This window comes from Tachypleus tridentatus, chromosome 7 (genome assembly GCF_004210375.1).
Source record: "Tachypleus tridentatus isolate NWPU-2018 chromosome 7, ASM421037v1, whole genome shotgun sequence".
NCBI lineage: Eukaryota > Metazoa > Arthropoda > Merostomata > Xiphosura > Limulidae > Tachypleus > Tachypleus tridentatus.
Genome location: NC_134831.1, coordinates 5,567,818 through 5,584,016, shown reverse-complemented (window position 1 = coordinate 5,584,016; position 16,199 = coordinate 5,567,818). Strand labels below are relative to the sequence as shown.

Below are 16,199 nucleotides of genomic sequence, written 5' to 3'. Positions count from 1 at the left end.
TGGACGCTATCACACATTTTATAATTCTAACTTTTGTCACTCAGTTTCTAATGATTTGAAATATTGAAGGTATTTGCATACTTACAAGCAAATCGTACTTGTTCATGTATTATGTTTATTTGAAAATTCCATTACGTAAGGCATGTGAATTATATACATAAGCAAGCATATATTCAGAAATCAACTATTTGTTATGCATACTTCTTTCTAATTTTGGTTATTTTCTACTGAAAATGAACTTTCTGGAGGTAAAACTGGTCATCACGATATGTTTTATGGTCTTAAATTCTTTACATAAAATTACAACTAACTAATAGATATTAGTTCTCCATATAAAACAAAATCAGATATATTTGTTGTTATTTAGTTCCACGTGACGAAAACTGTTTCAAATTCATTGATAAAATGCTTAATTTGTTTTTGTCCTTTCACGCAGAAAACTTGCAACAGACAAAACTTAGTACATTAGTTGGGTTTATTAAACTCTCATCTGGATTATCAAATTAAATGAAGGAAAATCGTTTATTTCTGATTAAATTCAAGTAGATTCTTTGGTATAGAAATGATAACGTATGTATGTTTTTATAACAGCTTCATGTAGCGTGTGTTAGGTCAGGTTAGCCTGGACATTAGTGCTCTGTTCACCATCCAGATTCGAAACGAACTAGGATTATACATGATGAAACAAGTATCGATGAAGGCAAGTAGTAAATGGTTGTCCAGGATATTGGTTTACCTCGTGGTACTGATGAAGATTCATATTATTCATATACTGGAGTTTTAGTACAAAGTACAGTTTTATACTAACACAAGTATCTAGAAACAGACTGAACTCGATATCAGTTAAACTCACTCGCATCGATGCGTACGTTTATTTTACCTTAATTAAAATCGAGTGATTCATTTTGAATTTCGCGTAAAACTACGCGCGAACTATCTGCGTTAGCCGTCCCTAATTTAACTCTAAAACACTACTAGTCATCACCACCCACCGTCAACTTTTGGGATACTCTTTTACCAATGAATAGTGGGATTTAGCGTAACATTATAACGCCCTCACGCCTGAAAGGGCAGCATGTTTGGGGGTACGGGGATTCGAACCCGTGACCCTCGGATTACGAGTGCCTTAACCACCTGGCCATGTAGAGCCTATTTTACAAATGAATACTGAGTTTGACCCTCACGTTATAATGTCCCAACGGCTGAAATGGGGAGCATGTTTGGTAGAACGGTGGCTCGAGCCTTCAACCCACACATTGCGAATCAAGATTTGAGTGATGTTTGTAACATGATTATATAGTTTTGTTCTGCATTTAATTACTGATTATGTATTAATTTATTACAAGTTACAGCTTTTACTGTAAGGAAGATATGATTTTCGAGGACGTACGACGTTTCGATCACAATTAGATCGTTAGATATTTATTTAAATGGTAAAACATTCTATTCCTTTGTAGTGAAACGTCGCAGATGTTCTAAAAACTCATGATACTTAGTCTAAAAGCTGTAAGTTGTAATAAACTAATAATTATGTAGTGTTGATGGCAATGGAACATCTTACAGGACAATACTGAATTGTTAGTTTTGTACGCATGCGTCATGTTAAACAGACATTAATTTGTCTATAATATTTAAAATTATTTTGCTTCTGTTTAAATTGTTTTGAATTTTTAAATTAATAAAAAATTCATTAAATTTGAGCTACTTAAATATTTTGAAGCCAATAACAAGGGTTGTTTCCCTGTCTTTTATCCAATTTTAAAATCTTCGGAGCGGAAGTCAAGTAAAATTAATATCGACATTGTATATAAACATTTTATTCCCCTAGCGGTTAAAACAGAAGTCTACAAGATTGGACGCTAAAAATGTGATTTCATCACCCATTTTATGGCAGTGTACAGACATTTCATTGTGTAGCTTTGAGTTAAGAAGAGACACACTAAACATTTAACTTGCTAATTATGAAACTAAGAAACTAAAAACTCAACTTGAAAGGTAAAACTGTTAGCGAAATAAATCAAAATATGCAAAATTTGATTAAAACAACGGTTTAATGCTACCTACATAATTTCTAAAGTGTTTGGAAAACTTACATTTCAAAAGGTAGTCTTATCAAATCTCAGTTTATGTTAAAGCTATTTCTGTTTTTCTTATTTCAATTTCTTTGTACTTTCTTTGTTATGTAAACTTGTAACAATTTACTTTTCAGCCGTGGGGGCGTTATAATGTGACGGTCAATCCCACTATTCGTTGGTAAAAGAGTAGCCCAAGAGTTAGCGGTGGATGGTGATGACTAGCTACCTTCCCTCTTGTCTTACTCTGCAAAAGTAGGGAAGGCTAGTGCAGATAGCCGTGGTGTAGCTTTGAGCGAAATTTAAAAAAAAAAAAAACAATTTACCCCTACCTCTGTAAAATTATTCATTCCCAGAGAAACAATGGTACATTTACTGACTTGAAACGTTGGAATTCGAAGTTCGATTCCAACGTGGTTTTAATCTTAAAAAACAACAATAATTATAAAACCATTCACATTGTGTAGATATTAAAAAGTAATGTTTGACTTTGTTTTGTAACCCTTGACTTTCAACAACGAAAGAAAACTCCACACCAGACAAAAGATTTTATATCACAGACAGAAACATAAATATTTATTTTAAAAAATGTAAGTTTTTTTACCAAGCGACTGGTTCATACCTAACTACAGTGTGCCTGTTTCAAAATATTTTGGCAAAGTATCAGAAGGGTCTATTTCTAAAATTTCCGTCTCCGTAGTTACGTAGGCACGAGCCTGATTTACGTGCGAGGATGGCCCAACATTAATGAATATAAGTTTTAGGAAACCAAGTAGAGCGTGTTAACCCACCCTACTTCAAATAACATTAATTTTTGAAAGTCAAGAACACAACATTAACCCAACCCTTATGTGTTCAGTCTTCATCCATTTAGAACGGAGACAAGCGAACATTGGTTGAAAGTCAAGAACACAACATTAACATAACCTTTATGTGTTCAGTATTCATCCATTTAGGTGGTGATGACTAGCTGCCTTCCCTCTAGTCTTACACTGCTAAATTAGGGACGGCTAGCACAGATAACCCTCGAGTAGCTTTGTGCTAATTTAAAAACCAACAAACAAAATACATCGCCAACAGACAGTCGTATTAATTTTTATAGAGAGACAACAGACAGTCGTATTATATTTATATAGACATGCAATAGGCAGTACTATTATATCAACATAGACAAACAACAGACACTGGTATTACGTTTATATAAATAGACAAGAAACAGTACTATTATATTTATATAAACATACAATAGGCAGTAGAATTTATACATGTATTTATATGGATACACAAAAACAGTAGTATTATATTTATATAGACATACAAGAAATGGTAGTCATACCTTTATATAGACGACAAACAGACAGTATTATTATGTTCATATAGATAGATAGCAGACAATAGTATTGCATTTATATATACTACAACAGACTGCACTGTTATGTTTATATAGATATACAACAGACAGTGCTATTACATTTATATAGATAGACAGCAGACTGTAGCATTATATTTATATCGACATAAAACAAACAATAGTATTACATTTATATAAATATCAAAATATTATTTAATATAAATGGTTTTACAGTAAGTGTAAAATGTTTCACTTAAATCCAATATAACTTCTTTTTTATTGTTAATTTGTCAGAGCTAAGTTAGTTTTTTTTATTATAATAAGTTAGATACAATAAAACTTTTTATTTTGATATTAGATTGGAAATAAATATTTCTAATGGAGATAATTGTATGTAGTCAGTTTCTCTAACATTAGTACGAAGTACTGGCATGTGTATATATTTATACATCCGTCGCTTTGTTTACCCTAAATCCTCCCAGTAATCCATGCATGTATGTATATTTTTATGAGTTAGTAATTTCATTGTTTTTCTTTATATTGTGCTGTATGTTCCTGCACAAAATATTTTGTTATATACTTTTCCCTTATTTATGACGTTTTTATGGTTCGTTAGATTTGCAGTTAACATGCACGTGCTAAAACGTATCCGTTGTTATGGTTACCAGTAGTCCTTCGTAGTTGTGGTAGAAATAGGAGTATTTTACTGCATGATACATAAAATTACTTTGGGTTTACAATGAAAAACGTATTTTTAAGTTTATTGATTTCTTCGAGGAACGACCACAACTACATTAGGTCTATTTTATTCATTATTATTTATATGGTTACATGAGATGGTGCAAAACTGAGAAGAAATGTGACCAATCGTTTAAGTTTGTTTTTGAATTTCGCATAAAGCTACTCGAGGACTATCTGTGCTAGCCGTCCCTAATTTAGACTAGATGGAAGGCAGCTAGTCATCACCACCTACCGCCAACTCTTGGGCTACTCTTTTACCAACGAATAGTGGGATTGACCGTCACATTATAACGCCCCCACGGCTGAAAGGGCGAGCATGTTTGGCGCGACGGGGATGCGAACCCGTGACCCTCAGATTACGAGTAGCACTCCCTAACACGCTTGGCCATGCTGGGCCCCAATCGTTTAAGCAACGTTACTGATGTACGGGTCTGTGCAAGATAAGCACAAGAGGTTTGTTTGTTTGTTTTAAATTTCGCGCAATGCTACACGAGGTATATCTGCGCTAGTCGTCACTAATTTAACAGTGTAAGACTAGAGGGAAAGCAGTTTGTCATCACCACCCATCGACAACTCTTGGGCTACTCTTTTACCAACGAATAGCGGGATTGACCATTACATTATAACGCTCCCGCGGCTGAAAGGGCGAGCATGTTTGGTGCTACAGAGGTTCAAACCCACTACTCTCAGATTACACGTCGAACGCTTTAACCCACCTGGCCGTTCCGAGCCTTGTTAAGTTGTTACCAATGCTTCTCGAGTTACAGAAAGTATTCTGTATGTGATGAACTAACTAAGCAAATATCAAATTGAGAGTCTTATAAAAGAGTGATTGTGTATTGGGTTGTGGTTGATTTCATGATTTTATACAGTATCTTTCTATTGTTTTATAGATCTAAACAACACAATAAGTTAACTATACTCTTTTCATCAAGGAGAACCAAACACCATTTTCTAGCTCTGTAAACTTACCACTGAGTCCTCTGATGAGACAGCGGTAACCCTGCGGACTTACAACACTAAAATTTGGGGTTCCATTCTTTACACTAGACACAGCAGAAAATATATTTTCTTATGTTCAGGTTAGTCTAAATATTACAGTTTTTATTACTATTATTTCAATTTAACTTCTTAAACCAGAGACGACGTTACCAACGCCCAGCTGAAACTCCAGATTGACCCATCGGACAGTGATGGCGTCCGATAAAATTTATGTCTCTGTGGTTGAAAACTAATCCAAACCACGGTTATTAATAATTTTCCTTTAGATAATACTGAAATTTTATAAGCTATGGTGATTAGTATTAGGAGGTCTTGAAAACAATTCTGGTTGAAGCAGTTTGAAATTATGAGTTTAAAAGGGTTAAATGGTGAATAATTCTAATCAAGAGAATTCCCCTCAGTGACATAGAGGTATGTCTGGACTTACAACGCTTAAAACCGGGTTTTGATACCTGTGGTTAGCAGATAACAGACATCCCTTTTTGTAGTTTTGTGTTTAACTACGGGCCCGGCATGGCAAACCGTGTTAAGGCGTGCGACTCGTAATCTTAGGGTCGCGGGTTCGCATCTCCATTGCGCCAAACATGCTCGTCCTTTCAGCCGTGGGGGCGTTATAATGTAACGGTCAATCCCACTATTCGTTGGTAAAAGAGTAGCCCAACAGTTGGCGGTGGGTGGTGATGGCTCGCTGCTTTCCCTCTAGTCTTACACTGCTAAATTAGGGACGGCTAGCGCAGATAGCCCTCGAGTAGCTTTGCGCGAAATTCAGAAAACCAAAAAAAAGCCGTGTTTAACTACAAACAAGCACAAAAGAATTAGTGATTTATATAGTTAAATGGTAGATAATTTCATAAAATATATGTGTTGGTTTAAAGAGTTAATAGTGATAAATTCACAAAGATCCATTTAAGAAGGTAATTTATAATATCAGTAGGTATGACTTTGTTTTTGTTACACAGTAGGCTGTATCTATGCTGTGTTCCACCACGTGCATCGAAACACTTTTTCATCGGGACTCGATCCACGTTGTGGCCCAGGGAGGGTCAGGTTCCGTCTCAGGAATTATTTTGTTTACACTGTTTCTCAACCCTAAGTAATAACCCTTGTTATGTTGTTGCTTCACTCACGGTATGTTACATTTTGTCCATTGTCCGCAGTTTTGATTAACATACCTTGTTGGTGCCATGTCCAGTTCATGAGGTAATATTAACTCGTATATTTTCACTACCTTTACTTCGGTATGATCGCATTATTAGTCCGTGTTCAGAATACCGTTTCGCTTAGCACTCATGTGTACACACACATCACCTTATTTTTACATACAAAACCCTTTTAAAATAAAGCTACGTTTGTCCTTATGGTTCAGTTAACTTAATACTGTTTGGTCTGTAAGTTACTTAGAGCTTGGTTCGTAATGTATTATGTAACTTCTAGTTTGTTCATCATTCCATTTTTATTAATATTATGCTTATAATATTGAAGTTAGTTATACAGTGATTGTAGTGGCGTGTTTGACTGTCTATGTTTTATGTATAATATAGTTTTGTATTTGCTTTAGTTTATTCATGTGCGTTTTTGATACATTTATTCATGTATTACAGACGTATTCTTTGACTGGTCTTGAGTATGTTTGGTAAATATTTAACACATTTTATGAATAAGTATGGTTTGTGACATTTAAAATCTTCAAATTTACCGTTAAGCCACGAAGAGAGTAGAAACAGTATAGTCGTATGCTAAGAATCAATACAAGTTGGTGTATACTGTTAACTTTTGTACGAAGTGCGATACATTACGATTTCATAATTTCATCACTGTCGATTTGTGTGGTGTATTCAATACAAAGCCTCCAAACTCATTGACCTTTGACATTTGTTCACGAGGATATTAAATACGACCGAATATTATGCTTTCAGACATCAATCTTGCAAGTTCTACTTTAAATTCCAAATAATTCGCTTCGTATTTCAACTTAATTTATATTTTGAATCGTTGAATTATTAACTTACAAATCTACACACCAGGACATTCGTTCTTTGCCCACCGCTGGATTGAAATCAGAAAGTGCCAACAGAGCCATATATATACCTTTATATGAAAATAGCGTGTTTTGATTAAGAGCAGCATATATTAATTTTTATGGTGCACATATTCATATATCAGGATTTCGAAACTGTAAACCTTCAGGTAAAAGTGGTGTATCTTGATTTGCGAAAAGTTTATCTTAGATTTAAGCTGGTATATCTTGATTTTAAAACAGTAGGTATCGTCTTCGTTTTACGATTATGTATTCTACCAGATGTTTATTGATACTTTGAAAGTATAATCAAAAGTAGCTAACACTTAATAATTCCTATTGAAATAAAAAAGCCACAGGTTTAGAATAATTTTATTTCATCTTGCATTTACCTGGGAATTAATGACTATGAAACTCAAAAATAAGAGGGTTTTTTTTTCATTTGTTTCTAGAATAGCTTTGAAAATATCATGAAGATATATATTTGTGTATTTGGTTTTCTTAAGTTGAGGCGTGGTGGTCAGAGCGCTCTACTCCAAATCTGTGAGTCATTGGTTCGAATCCGGTCATCGAACACGCTCGCCCTTTCATCCGTGGGTGTGTAATAATAATATGATGGGCAATCCGATTGGTGAACCGGTAGCCCTAGATTTCACACTGGGGTTTTTTCACTAGCTGTCTTTCACTTTCTAATCCATTACTTCTAAATTAGGGACGGCTAGTTTAGTTGGCCCTCGAGTAGCTTCGCGCTAACTTCAACAAAACAACCGAATAAAATATCGCAGGTTGAAGTGTCTGTGATGGATTACGCCTGCTAATTAGTGCACTAACAGTAAAGCATTTCTAGTTTAAGTTGATACACTTCCTTGCTTAAATGTGTAAAATTGGCTGTATTGTTCCGACCTTACGTACATTTGAAGACAAACAGCTGACGACTGTTAAAAGGCTTTGTTGTTCTCGTTGTAACGAAACTGATTAGTTCACGCCTTTAACAAGAACACACGTGGAGTTACTGTCACATATATTTACTACAAAGAACTTTCTTTTTTTCGTATACGTACTGTTACATTAAACACACTAGGGTGTATATTGTAACAAGATTGTTTTGTTCCATTAATCCGAATCCGGAAATAGGTATTATTTTAGTCCATATTCTTACATGCTCAATCCGTTCTCTTATAAACTTTTAGATTCGTCCGTAAATCAGAACATAATGTATTTCAAAAGCTTTTGCGCATGTGAGAAACTAATAACTTTTTTGTAATTTCTGTATGCAAGTGTCCATCATTAATATTCTTATAGTACTATTGAACTTCGCTTTAACATTTGTGTTGACAACAAAAAATATAGATTCGTTTCTAAGCGTGCTTCTATTTAAGTATTCTTACGAAATAGGCTAAGCCTAATGGAACTCTGTATTTGGAATCTTAAGACGAAACAAAATAGATTTGGTCGTTTGTTTGAATTTAAACACAAAGCAACACAATGAGCTATCAGTGTTTTGACAACCACGGGTATCGAAACCCGGATTTTATCATCGTAAATCCATAGACGTTGTTTTTAGAATTTCGCGCAAAGCTACACAACTGTAGTTTGTGTTTTCTTACAGCAAAGCCACATAGGGCTATTTGCTGAGTCCACCGACGGGAATCGAACCCCTGATTTTAGCGTTGTTAATCCGTAGACTTACAGCTGTACCAGCGGGGGACCAAATACAAAGACTATGCTAATGGGGCAAAATAGAAAAAATTAATAAATTTATGAAAACTGATGAGAGGCGTTATCAACATCTTGTCGGAATCACGAAGTAAGTGGCAGAGATGGATTTTCAAAATAATAACGCCAAGCGACACAATATGGAACTATAAGACAGCATATCGCTATTCCTAGGCATAACTGTTACCAATAGACACAACTTATATACCATAGGAGACCATAGTTAATCTACAGAAAGCGCTAAATATTTCTTATACAAACCAAGTCATCTCAACGATGTAAAAAATGATCGTCATAAACTGCCTAGCTTCTAGAATAAACGAGATTTATAACACATAAGACTCTTAAAAAGAAGAAAAGCGTAGCAATAAACACATGGTAACTAAGATACCAAGAATAAACAGGAACCATACTGGAGACACGAACTATATTTTCTCAAGTTAAAGGCCTCGTTGAAAACATGCGATACATTTTAAACAAAATAAAATCAAAACAAGTTCAAACACCTCAACAGAATATGATCACAATTATTACACATCAGACTGCCTAACGGTACAATGGAGAAAGAAAACGCCATCTACATCTCCTATAAATGAGATTCACTGTATATCCACAATACCCATCCTTTCTGACAGAAAGAGAAAGAAGCCGTAAAATACAATGAAATAATACGAAATCTGCAGGATATGAAACGCATTCAGGGAAAGAACAAAAAGATAAAAAGCATACTATATCTACCTAAGAGATAATAACAAACTTGGTCAACCTGGCATAGAAACCCTGACGACGTAACTCGAAATGATAGTACTGAGTGCGTACACTAATTTCGCTCCAACGAAGTATACTGTTGTTATAGCAACACGTTAAAGTCGTAAGGAAATTCACTGTTTCTTCAGGAGCCGTTTCTCATACAAATATAATTCTTGTTTACTCTGTGCAAACCTGCCCAATGACCTAACTGCAATCTATCCATCGCAGGAAATTAAACACCGGATTTTAGCGTTGTAAGGTTTTCAAGTTACCATAGACCCGCTAGGGGACTTTGATATAATTTTGTACCAGCTTTTCTAGCACGACTGACTGTCCTTTGATTGAAATTATTGATAATATCTGTTAGCTATAATTCTTTCATTTAGTTTATTTGAGTTTACTTTATGTCCCCTGGTAGATCAGTGTAAGGTTATGGACTTGCAACGTTAAAACCAAGGTTGAACATGCGGCGAGATTACCATACAATAAGCTTTTGTGTTGTTTGTTTGTCAATAAAGTCAATAATTGTGTTTGGTAAACTCAGGTTTTGTGTTTTATTAACGTGTTTTTTTTAACACTGCTTCTCAGCCATCCGTTACAAGTTAATAGAACACAAAACCTTAATTTACCAAATACAATTATTCACTTTAGTTTTTTCTCATATTTTAGCATAAATAATAAAAGTACTTTTTATTCAATAACAGTGATTTATCTTTAGACGATTGGGCTCAAACCTTCACCCAACCAAATGTTTGTTTGTAATTTCGCGCAAAACCACACGATGACTGTGCGCACCAACCAAATGTAAAGGACACGTTTGTTTTAATTTGTTTATCTTCTCAATAAAAGTTTGTAATTCTTCATAAAAATTTTATTGTATTCAGTATTCGAAACGTCTACTTTGGCATGTATGAATTTTGAGAGCCCTAACCGTAGTATTTACTTCAATGTCGATGCAAATTTGAATTTTCGCTATTTCTTTTAAGACCATATTTTTAACATTCCTCTCTCTTCGTCTCTTAGATATTAGATTATTGATTTTACAAACCCGTTTCGAATTCTACTTTTTCGCTGGGTTGAACCTTAACAGCTGTGAAAATCACACATTTCTTTCTTTTTCTTCTAGTTTTGTGCGCATCACGAGACGTCCAACAAACAGCTGTTTCCAACGTTCGCGAGGACAAGACCCCCAGACACCCAAATTTCTAAATCTGTGTCTTCCCTCCTTCTTTACTTCAAGTGGAAGAAGGTGGCATTTCTCTACTCTGTTATACAAGATCGAGGTTTTCGAGAGGTGGCACGAACAATACTCGAAACTATAAAAAGCGTTGGGATTGAGATACAGTACGAGGGAACATGGTCAGAAACCTACCATTATGGCTATGGAATAAACCCTTTCGACAAACTTGTAGAGGAGTCATATGGAATCGCAAGAAGTAAGAAATTTTCTTTCATTTCATTAATTTGTTTCAAGTCTCCAGTTCTCTCCAACATTCTCTATTTAGTTAATTGTTTTGTTTGTTTATTTTTGAAATCTCGCGCAAAGCTACACGAGGGCTATCTGCGCTAGCCGTCCCTAATTTAGCAGTGTAAGACAAGAGATAAGGCAGCTAGTCATCACCACCCACCGCTAACTCTTGTTCTACTCTTTTACCAACGAATTGACCGTAACATTATAAAGCCCCCACGGTTGAAAGGACGAGCATGTTTAGCGCGACGGGGATGCGAACCCGCGACCTACAGATTACGAATCACACGCCTTAACCCACCTGGTCATGCCGGGCCTGCTTCAAAATGTAACTTCATATCATTTACATCAATTCTTTCCAGCGTTGGAGGTGTTAAATACGTCAGTTGGGTAGAGAAACAAGTCAGTTTAATTAAAGGAAAAGTTATCCATCGTTTAAACCTAATTATGATCTCTTTAATAATTCGTTTGTACTTAGAAGACAAATTATTAGGAAAAATGCATTTTGTTGCAGTGAGTGGTGTATATATTTAAACACAACATCAGAACAAAAGCTAATAAAATTACCCATTTTCTAATACACAGTATTAGTGTTACATTATATTTAAAGAGAATCCAGTCTTCCTCCACGCGACTACTTATTGTAGGGTTCATTAACCGACCGTAGTTATCCTATTACTCTTTCAATAACTGAAAACATTTAATTATCAACTGGAGTATTGTTTTTCATCAAAAGGAACTATAATGTAACACTTTGAAGAAACTATAATGTAACACTTTGAAGGAACTATAATGTAACACTTTGAAGGCCACCACACTTTCATCGTGATAAAATATTTAACTGTTTCGTTTTGTAATTTTCAATCAATTACAATAATGCCGAAGTAACGTTGTCTTCAAAGTGTTGTTAAATTCACAACATTTTGTCTTGTGTTATTTTCATCAACGTAACAACGTCTGTAGAACTTCGATTATTTCATAAACCTGAGATGGAAGCCTTTATAAAAATAACATTAACATATTTTCGGTGTAACACAGGAATTCTTATTAGTATAAATGGATTTATTGTTGAGTTTTACGTTAGATAAATTTCAGTACAGGCTATCCTCCCTTCAATTATGGAATCCCTTTGAAGCACGTTTATTAATTCGTCGTCCAGCTAACGTAGAAAAGTAAAAGTCCAGGAGCAGATGTCTATATGTATATTATACTTTATTGTGAGTCGCTACTGTGTATCTTTTCTCAGTTTTTATTATCATATTCCATTTATTTTTGTTTTTGAGATCAAGTTTTAATCGAAATTATTTTGATTCTGTTATTTCTATTATTATTATTGACATCAAAAATTGGTTAGCAGACTTGGTATACGCTTTCTCCTGATTGGTGATGTCAATATTATTCTAACAATAATCACCAATTCTATTTGACTGAAGTTGTAACTGTCTTTTCCACTATTTAACATTGATAGAAACCGGGTTTCCATACCCCAGGTGGACAAAGCACTGATAGCCTATTATGTAGCTTTGAACTTAATCCAATCAATCAGTCAATCCACAACTTGAATGTCAAGGGAAATATTTGAGTCTAAACTTTCGGCTATGTCATATGCTATGCCATATAGTACAATAATCATTAGATGTCATACATTAAATCCTAAAATAGTATTATAATAAAGAATAAGGTATACTTTATGTATGAAATATTAAAATATATTAATCGCTCACAAGATCTATTTGTTTAAGTAAAGCTAAAAATGTGGAAAGTATGTTGCCAGTTAGGCCTATCTATATCTACGGTAACAAGCTCGGAAGGCCCTCGTTAGTACAGCAGTAAGTCTAAGGACTTAGAATCCTAAAATCATGCGTTCGATTCCTCTCGGTGGATTCAGCAGATAGCCTGATGTGGCTTTGCTATCAGAAAAACACGCACGTACATATACACACATACAAGCTCGGAAACCTAAAAGTAGAATATGAAGTAATATGTTGTGTTTTTTATATCACGAATTAAAGTACTTTAGATTTTAATAATGAATGAATAAGAAACGTCTGTGTTCCAATATTCATGTTTATTCATTTTGTACCTCTGGTATTAACCAGTTCACTTCTGTAAATAACTATAAATTACCTTAATACCATTCCTATTCTGTATTTTAACATACGCTGAATAAAAGAAAAACATCTGAACAGAATACACATGCCGTTCGTAGACTTATATGTATATAGGTGCGTTACTTAAATTATATATACATATATAATCAAACTTTTACTCAATAGATTCAATACTAACTTACGTATAACCTAAAAATAAAACCTATGAATAAAACTCAGACAAAGAGAAATAATAAATGATTTCTGCTGAGTATATTTATCATTTGTCCACGTGAATACATATGTACACTTTGAAAAAAAAAAAAAAGTTCAATTTTACTGTTTAATTTTTTTTCTGAAAATGCTCTTTCGAGCATCATTTTTACCATAAAACAACTCAAGTTTCGGTTTCGTTTTAAAATTTAATCAGTAATCAGCTTGACAACGGGCAATGTATCCTATTAATTTTAACTTTAAGTTGGCCCGGCATGGCCAGCTGGGTTAAGGCGTTCGACTTCTAATCTGAATGTCGCGGGTTCGGATCCCTGTCGCACCAAACATGCATGCCCCTTCTGCCATGGGGGCGTTATAATGTTACGGTCAATCCCACTATTCGTTGGTAAAAGAGTAACCCAAGAAGTAGCGGTGGGTGGTGATGACTAGCTGTCTTCCCTCTAGTCTTACACCGCAAAATTAGGGATGACTAACGCAGATAGCCCTCGTGTAGCTTTGCGTAAAATTCGAAAACAAACAAAGAAACCTTCGCCTAATATTAGGAACGCTGCAAACGTTTCTCTTTCCCACGATATTTTATTGGTGAGTAGATAACAACAGTAATGAAATACGTTTTCATTAGAAGTGTAGCTTAGAGCTATAGTAACGATATATGTGATCAAACACATATATTTCGATGTACTGCATAAAAAGAAAATGAAATTTTTGAAATATAACAATAAATAAAAATAGTAACACATTTCAGTATGCGATATTTTATCTTATTATTTTAACTTCGTTTAAAGTCTCACATAAAGACCTCTTTATACGTTAAAGAGCCCTCTTTAATTTGGCAATTTTCTAATGTTTCCTTTCAGTCTCTCGAAATAATTTGTTAAATAGAACATTGAAGGATAATTTGGAAGAAAAAAAACAAAAAACGTTTGTTTGTTTGTTTGTTTGTTTTGGAATTTTGCACAAAGCTACTCGAGGGCTATCTGTGCTAGCCGTCCCTAATTTAGCAGTGTAAGACTAGAGGGAAGGCAGCTAGTCATCACCACCCACCGCCAACTCTTGGGCTACTCTTTTACCAACGAATAGTGGGATTGACCGTCACATTATAACGCCCCCCACGGCTGGGAGGGCGAGCATGTTTGGCGCGACTCGGGCGCGACAAAAAACGAAAAAGTTACTTTGTTTCATAGGTGTCGCTACTAACGAAATTATGTTCGAATGAACTACGTTAATAATAAATATATCCCCTGATGGTATTTCACTGATAATTGGCTTGAATTTCTTTACGAAGAAAATAATTGAGGGGAAGAGAATACTTTACAAATAAAGATTCAAACCTTTTATATTCGTACCTCGTAGAAGTATGCTTGCCGGATAGCATAAAAATGGTGTTAACAGAATGATTAATATCGTCCAAAATAAATTACGAGAACAGTGAGAAACAAGGCTATTGGTTGTGCTACATTAGTAATAAGATTTTAGAAATGTGCACTATGTTACAAACTTAATAATGAATTTCAGAATATAATGAATTAGGATATTTCTTTCTTAACTTTGTTTAGCGCGAATCGGTCTAATTCTAAATTTTCTTTATTATGGAATCGAATCTACAACCTCTCAATGGTAGGTTGCGACTTTTACTATTAGCTAGTAAATCACTTTTGAAATATTGAAGATACCTGCTTATTAGATTGAAATAGTAACGAAGTGTATACATTTTTTTTGTAAGCCTCTTAAAGTAACTGAAAAGTGGGCTTGTGAGTTATGTATATCTCTTAGAAACAAGATGGAATACTCAATAGCTGCGGCAGTTGAAATTATGATAGGCAGGATTAAAGTAAATTAATCTATAATACTTTTTTTAGTTATATTCTTGTATGCCAGCAAAACCAAGTATGGGGCGTGCATATACCCGATTTAATTTTATTATTCATCAGGATCTCTTTACCCTACCCTCGAATCAAAATTAGTTTTAAACAAGATTAGAGTGTATTAATCTAATATACCTTAGGCATGTTCATATGCATCAGTCGAAAGAGTTTGCCCTCCTGAGTCCAAAACTGTAATTAGATCTCAAGTTAGTCGAGAGTGATGGAGCTATGAGCTAAACGTTTGTAACTGAAAAACTGAGATCCCTTCTACGAGCCGTTATGCCGCGGCTAAAAGTATTAATGTATGAAAATAAAAAACTTATATTGGGATAAAAATAACAAACTCGACACTAGAATCAATCAGTTCAGATTATGGTGGAAGCCTTGAAAATCCGTCATCATCTCTTTCATGTGACCAGCTATTCACACCAGCCACACGAGAAAATTTATAAATGCAATTTTATGGGTTATTTAACAATGATTAAGATGTGTATTGAATGTCAATATATTTAATTTCGTTCAAGCCTAGCGTGATGTGGTTTAGCTAAACTATATTGAATGAGGATAGACAGTGGCTGTTTTGGATATTTGCGCAAAGTCACACAAAAAGATATCTGCACCAGTCGTCCTTATTTTAAACTGACAGATTAGAGTGAGGCATCTAGTTAAAAATACGCACCGCCAACAGTTAGGCAACTATCTTCAAATAGTTGAATTTGACCGTTACTCTTATAACGCATCTACGGTTCAAAGGTGCAAGGCCATCTTTTATGTCTATTGTGGGGAATCGAACCCCGGATTTTAGCAGTTCAAGTCCGAAAACGTATCGCTGCCACACCGGAGAAACAAAGAGCAATTCTAGCTTTAATAGATTGTTTTTTGTTAAGCGCGAA

At 34.7% G+C, this 16,199-nt stretch overlaps 1 protein-coding gene across 1 annotated transcript in view; it reads left to right on the top strand.

The window, feature by feature from the left end:
• LOC143255037 (guanylate cyclase 32E-like) overlaps positions 1 to 16,199 on the top strand; it is a 158,913-nt gene that overhangs the window by 74,513 nt on the left and 68,201 nt on the right. The window contains exon 2 of the mRNA XM_076510055.1: positions 10,776 to 11,085. Within this exon, the coding sequence (XP_076366170.1) occupies positions 10,776 to 11,085 (310 nt within the window). The remainder of the gene's footprint in view (positions 1 to 10,775; positions 11,086 to 16,199) is intronic.